This window comes from Argiope bruennichi, chromosome 2 (assembly GCF_947563725.1).
Source record: "Argiope bruennichi chromosome 2, qqArgBrue1.1, whole genome shotgun sequence".
Classification (NCBI taxonomy): domain Eukaryota; kingdom Metazoa; phylum Arthropoda; class Arachnida; order Araneae; family Araneidae; genus Argiope; species Argiope bruennichi.
Window position 1 is genome coordinate 50,322,256 of NC_079152.1, and position 6,825 is coordinate 50,329,080.

Here is a 6,825-nt window from a genome sequence, read left to right on the forward strand (position 1 = left end):
TAGGGCCACCTAACGGGAAAATAGCATCGGGAAATCGTTTGCATACTTGTTTTTTTGCTCAACAACAAATAAAAGCTTGCCCAAATACTGACTGAAAACTACCAAGATAAAATAAAAAAAGGAAAAAAAATTCCATGATAAAAGTAAATATAATACATTCACTCCTATAAGAGGAAGATAGTAACTAAAATTACGGTTTAAATTTCGGAAATCTGTAATACTGTTTTCCTAGCCATTCCAATTCGCCCTATCGCCAATTTAACGTCGAAGAATAAGATAGCGCTTGAGATGGTGTGGTTTGGTATATTTTGATGAAGTAGATGGAAGGGATTTTAGATATCAACCAAAAGAACATACGGAATAGCACTTTTAACTTTACAACTTATAACTGCTTTTCTTCCTCTATGCTGACCTCTATAAACTCCATCATTTCTGCTACTAAAACTTCATTTTCCTTCCGGATTTTTGCTTCCTCATTTTCAAAATTCTGCTGTATCTCTTTTTCGCGCGCCTCACCAACATCTTTCAATTTCGGCACTTGAAGTTCGAGATTTTGTTGAACAGTCTCCATCTGGGACAATTTCGATAGAAGCTTTGTCACTTCCTCCGTGAGGCGAGACACTTCTTTGCTGGACATCAGTTTCTTTTTGATTCCGTATGCCAAAGCACTTTCGTAACAGCTTCTTGCAGATGAAAGTGACAGCTTCGCTTCCAGCTGAACCATCCTCAGGAGTCGGCCCCGCTCGGGACAAGCAACCACTTCTTGCCGAATCAACTCCTCAAAACACTGTGTATAAAGTTCACTTCTTGTGGGACAAATTCCAATTTCTCTAGCTCCTTTGCGCAGCAGTTCTGCGTCCAGTTGCTCTTGGAGACGCAACAGGTCACTGGGAGTTCCAGGGGTTCGGCTGACGCACTGATACCAAAACTGACCGTCTTCTTCAACGGCTCGAGGCGGCAGGAGGACATCCAACAATTCCGTGCTACCCATTGTTATTTGTTCATCTGCGTAAACTGGAACAATTTTTGCTCCTTTTTGTCTCTTCGTTTCAATATCTACTTTCGTAGAATGATGCATAGCCTTCTGAGGACTACCATATTGAACTAATGATGTCGGAAACATTTTAAAGAGTTTTTAACTTGTGTAGCCACTTATTTCTTTTACTTGATATCTTTGCAATTAATTCTTCTTGAAATGATAAAATCTGCTTTTGGTAATACTTTTTGTCGAAGAAAACACCTAACAGATTTAATGTAAGTATTGAAACATAAAACTTTTCATCTCCATCATAAAAAAGATATACTAGATATTTAAGCAAGCTGGTTTTCCAGTCATAGCTCTTTGAGTAAATAAGGCATGACAGTTATAAGTAATTAGATAATTAAAACATCAAATAATTCTTTATTAATAAAGAATCGGAATGTTTTACTAAAATGAAATTTTTAACTCAACCAAAAATATATTGCCACTACAAATACGAAATTTTAAAATTTCTTGTAAAAGCAGTGACGGTTAAAGTCAAATATCTTAAAATATAAGCAATTCAAAAGAATATTAATTACATCGACTTCGTGTGATATGATAGAATGTTTTGGAGCTTTACCTTTGAGTTATTAGAAATTGCTATAAAAATAATATAAATAAACTAATTGAAACTGAATTTGAAGAGTGTTTTTACTGGTTTATATTAAAATACAAAACAGGCTTTGCCAATGATCCTTTGAACGAATAAACTTATGATCAGATTTAGTTGTTGTCGAAAAGATCCAAAGTCATGCAAAAGATAATTTTAATCATCTTTTAATCAGCAGAGAAGCGTTTGTGGTAAATTAATTTCTTCTTCATTTTTTTATGAAGAAATACCTCATTAATGCCTCAAATTAATTTATAGTAATACTTATTTATTTTAGTCCGCGTAAGAAAACTTTAATGTAATAATTTAATTCAAATTTAATTAAGTATAAAGAATGTGTAATTAAAATCCTTTGACTCCATATTACTGCCTTTAAATACAGATGAAGTTTTATGTGATTTATTAGTTTTTCAACAAAACATATCTGATACTGTAATATTTTAGTTAACGCTTTAAATGTTAAAGAACGCTAGAAATTAATTATAATTATCAAAAGACGCAAGTATATGTATATAATGCTAACGTACGTGGCATAGAAATCGCTCATATTTTTTATTACTGAATGGCAGCAGTCAAATGTAAACAAATCGTTATACTAATGTTTCAGACTGCTTCATTGAACTGTTTACGGATGTATTAATTTCAATATTTCGCTAATTAATGGAACTTCAAAATATGATATTCAAACATTTCTGGAGGGGCTTGTCGTATTCCCTATAACTCCATTTGATAAAGGAAATAAAACGTAAAAGAAATCAATAAATAAGTGACAAAAAAAGTTTAACTGAGCGCGAAAATAGGCATTACTGTCGCCAGATAGATAATTGCTATGATTTAACTACGGAAATTGATAACCATATCTTCCAAAACTATATCATAAAAACAGTTTTTGTATTATATCCAAACTCACAATCTTTTGATGTTAATTTCATTTCTGTACGAGGTTTTTCGGAAAAATTTATGTACGGTTTCTCGCCAAATATGTGAAAATGCATGCCAGTCATTTAAAACTAACTTAAAATCCATCATTTTGGACGTTTATCAGAAATGGTAACAAACAGCTTTTAAGAAAATGCCACGATAACATTTGGCGATTTATGCTACAAAAGAATTCAACTTTGGCGACAATACATTAATCCTATCCAGCTTCTTTTCTTTATTTTCAATAAATTTTTAACTTTAAAATATAAACAGTAACAATATTTTTATGTTTAAATTCAATCATATCCATCAAAAATTCAATTGTATACTTTTGCTAAAATTAATTAAAATTAAAAAGATTGATTTTTGGACATAAACTCCGGATTGGGATATTGCTATTATTTCGAAGAATATACACTGCTTAGTTTCCGTTTACAGTTATTTATAGAATATTAATTATTAATACTTCTCAGTTCTATCAAGTACCAAGATGAAATTTTTTTAAAAAATGAGTTATATATTAAGTGTTAACAGCTTGAAAAATCAGTCTGGGAAAACAAACTGGTCGCCAAAGGATGCTACTATACATAAAAAGGAATTCTTTAAAAGTACAGAGAAGTTACTAATTATTTTTAAGATATACTGATAATTTCACAAAAATTGTACATTTACTTTGAGTAACCACAACATCAGAAATTTTTATGTAATTAATTTCTTAAGTCAAAATAATTACTATCGCGATAAAAAATGTTATGATGACGGATTTGTAGTGAAAGACGGTTAGAGAGTAAGCGTAGCATTAATTTCCACTTTTATTGGATCTTAACCCTTTCGCGGCGAACAGCACCTTTAGGCGCTCAGTTACAGACGCTTACTCTGAGCGAACAGCACCTATAAGCGCTCAGTCAGAGTTGCTCTCTCCGAACGAACAGCGTCTTTTGGAGTCGTTCATTTGTGACATATCCTACCCTGAAATAGGTTTCCAAAATGTTTGCAGATTTTATTAAGTTCTAGTATGCTGTGGTGTCGATTCGCCTGTTCTGAATTTTTACTTGGTAATTATCATTTGCATTATTTTTAGTTTTTTGTAAAAAAAAAATTAAAAATCAAATAATTAATTGAAAATAAAAACAAATGAACCAAAACAGTAATAAATTACCGCCATAAATTTTGGAGGATACCACATTTTGTTATCAGTAATTGCCCAATAATGTCCATAAAGTCGTTTTTTCTTTTTACACACTAGCAGCATACATTTCTTGTGCAGAAATTTTTATACATAATCAAATATAATTATATACAAATTTTGTCCTGATCATGAAAAAAATGGATGAAGGATATGAGCTGCAATGGTATGGAATTGTCATTGGATTCTGACCTTTCCGAATTGCTTCGGGAAATTGGATACAATGGTAAAATTCAAAATACATACAACTAGAGACGCCTATTGCCAAGTAGTTCGGAATCTGATTCTGAAAACATCGAGGAATTAGCAGACATCGATCTGCGGCGTTTTCTTTAGAACGCACAAAATTTGCCCCAAAAAATTTTTGATTTTGATGAGGAGGACTGTCACGCCGACAGCGTAGAGAGCAACTCATTTCTGAGCGTTCCGCCGGGAAAGGGTTAAACAGAAAGAATTCTTTTTGTAACGATGGTTAGAATACGAAGTGTATAATTCAAGACCAGTATTATAATCAATGAAAATTGAAATTCAGTACTTCTAAATATCAAGTAATAAGCTTGTTGATGTTTGTAATTCCATCGATTTTTGTTATCAACATCTATGCAGAAAAAGTGTCAAAAATTCGTTTCCGCTTTTACAACTTAGCAAAAATTTTATTTAGTTTGTGTTATCTAAATGTGTATTATGAATATAAGTTTTTAGGATTATGAAATCGAATACTGAGAATGGATTATCTATCATTTATCACAAAACGGGATTCTTGAATTTCACCTTTTGACAAATTAATACTAAGAAATATCTTAAAATGAACAGTAAACGTTGGTAGCATTTCTTAACAGTTTTTTTGTATGCAAAGAATGCATTGTACCTGCGTCTGGTGAATACATATATCATATCAGTACCATAAAAGAGAATAAATTCTGCTTTTGAAATTGGCAACACGGAAGTAACTTATCAGATGCAGAAATAATGTTTTATGCTCGCTCAAATTCATTTATTGCAATCACAGTTACAGTTTAAATTTACGACCGTCTAGATTAGATAAAGATTAAGCCTAAGAACAACTGCAAAAGAACGTAAAAGATTTTTAAAGCGATCTTGCAGCTGATAATTTCTGGACGACCTAAATAAGCGAGGCAAAGGCTTCGCAGGTGAAAGTTACAGATTCGGTAATTAACTCTCGTTTTTGGATTTATAAATAGTTTTTACTTCGATACAAATTCTTTGTATTCCATTATCGTCTGCATCATTCTTCGCAAAATTAGATGACACAGCACGAGATGGAACAATGCAAACCAACAATTGAGAGAACTCACTCAACAAACAAGTATTTATCAGATTATGATTTAGAGAATACCTGAACGTTCTATGGCACAGTTTTTTTTCTATGATGATGGAAGATGAATTCACTTAAGTAAATCTCATCTTATAAATTTTACGTTTTGTTTCAATTTTTTTGAAAAAGGAATATGAATATCCTCTGACCTGCTTTTTGGCAATACAATACTCTTTCCTAAGAATGAAAACAAAACTTTTTAAAAGGTAAGAGGTTTTAATGCTTTAAATAAACAGCGTGGAAAAAACTTAAAAAAAAAAATTGAAAAGACAGGAACAGCTTATGATTTCATTCTTTCTGGTAATTTTACTTTCTTCTTATGCGTGCAATGAAGAAAAAAATGCATTCTTTGTATTGCAAATGCAAAAAAGGCAGTTTTTATAGATCGGGGAGTTTTATATTATATTCTAACCCCAAGAAATGTCATACAGACTCTTTCATAGTTTTGTGGTGGCATGAAGATCATTATGATCCGTGCACTGGAAGCAAGAGGACCCATGTTTTCGGGAACATTTCTTTAATGATCACATTTCACACAAAACAAACACAAACTCGAAGACATTTACGCACGCACACTTTATAAGAATAGTATTTCATCTCATCGTTATTACAATCGTAATGCACTATGGGATGCGTACCTAATCAGGCATCGCCATCTGTTATCCAAAAGAGAAGATAGAGTAATGCAACTGCTACAATTTGCTTTTTTTGCACGCTTTTCTTATTTTAAAACTAAAATAATGAAGGGAAAAATATCTTGATTTAAAAAAAAATTCAGTAACAACATATGAACATTTTTGATTAGATTACTTTTTTCTTATAAATAAATAACACCTCTTTCCCTTATTAATTTTTCAAATCATATTGTCGCCGTGGTCAATATTTTTGGGATAAAAAGAGGATTAGGAAAACCCACCTTCAAAAGATTGTGATTCTTATTTAAGATTTAAAGCTCAGATTGAGAATGCTGTAGAAAAATACAAGAATAAAATTACCTTTAATTTTTTTGGAATTCCGCTGTGGAAGATTTTGAAAAATTTGCTACAGTTTTTTTCCATAACAATATTAGATGCATTTGAGTTTTAATCTCCTACGTTATTTAGGCAGTTTTATGTGCTTACTTTAAGATCAAATATTTCAAATGGTTGTAGTAGTGAGAATTATCAAATAATTTTTACACTATCTTATGATGAAAATGTATTGATGACATTTGATAAATGCAATTTAAATTTAAATTAGATGATTTTTTTTTAATTTACTACTGGAATTGACAATACAATAATCCTTAAACTATGGAAAAATTTATTTGGTTCAGAAACATTAAGTTCAAAGCAGTCCTTTTTTTTTTCTTAAGGCTGTCTTCATGGCTGTATGTATATTGGGTCTGCATTACAAATGAACACTGTTAATGAAAATATTTTAAATGGCAATTGATGTTTTGCTTAATTTACAGTAATAAAAATAAATTTTTGGGCATTAAATGATTGAATCGAAAATTCAACACATGAATGCAGTTTTCAGTGTCAAATCTACATACAAAATTTTATATATCTAGCTTTTTGCATTTTTCAGCAAATCCGTTTGAACACTCAGATATCGCCAAACTCATAAGCAGTTAATCATTTGATAGAACTGATTCAAATTTTGTTACAGATTCTTTAATCTGATAGCAAAACCTTATACTGAATTTCACTCATCTAGCCTTTTCTAAGTTATCGAGTTCTCATGCCTTCAATCGTATAAGCAAA

The 6,825-nt window shown here is 31.3% G+C and overlaps 1 protein-coding gene across 1 annotated transcript; it reads right to left on the bottom strand.

Annotated features, from left to right (window-relative positions):
* Positions 1-382: 382 nt before the first annotated feature.
* LOC129962185 (33 kDa inner dynein arm light chain, axonemal-like) lies at positions 383-1,123 on the bottom strand. The gene has a single exon (XM_056075924.1). The coding sequence runs from the start codon at positions 1,121-1,123 to the stop codon at positions 383-385; it is 741 nt and encodes a 246-aa protein (XP_055931899.1).
* Positions 1,124-6,825: the final 5,702 nt, after the last annotated feature.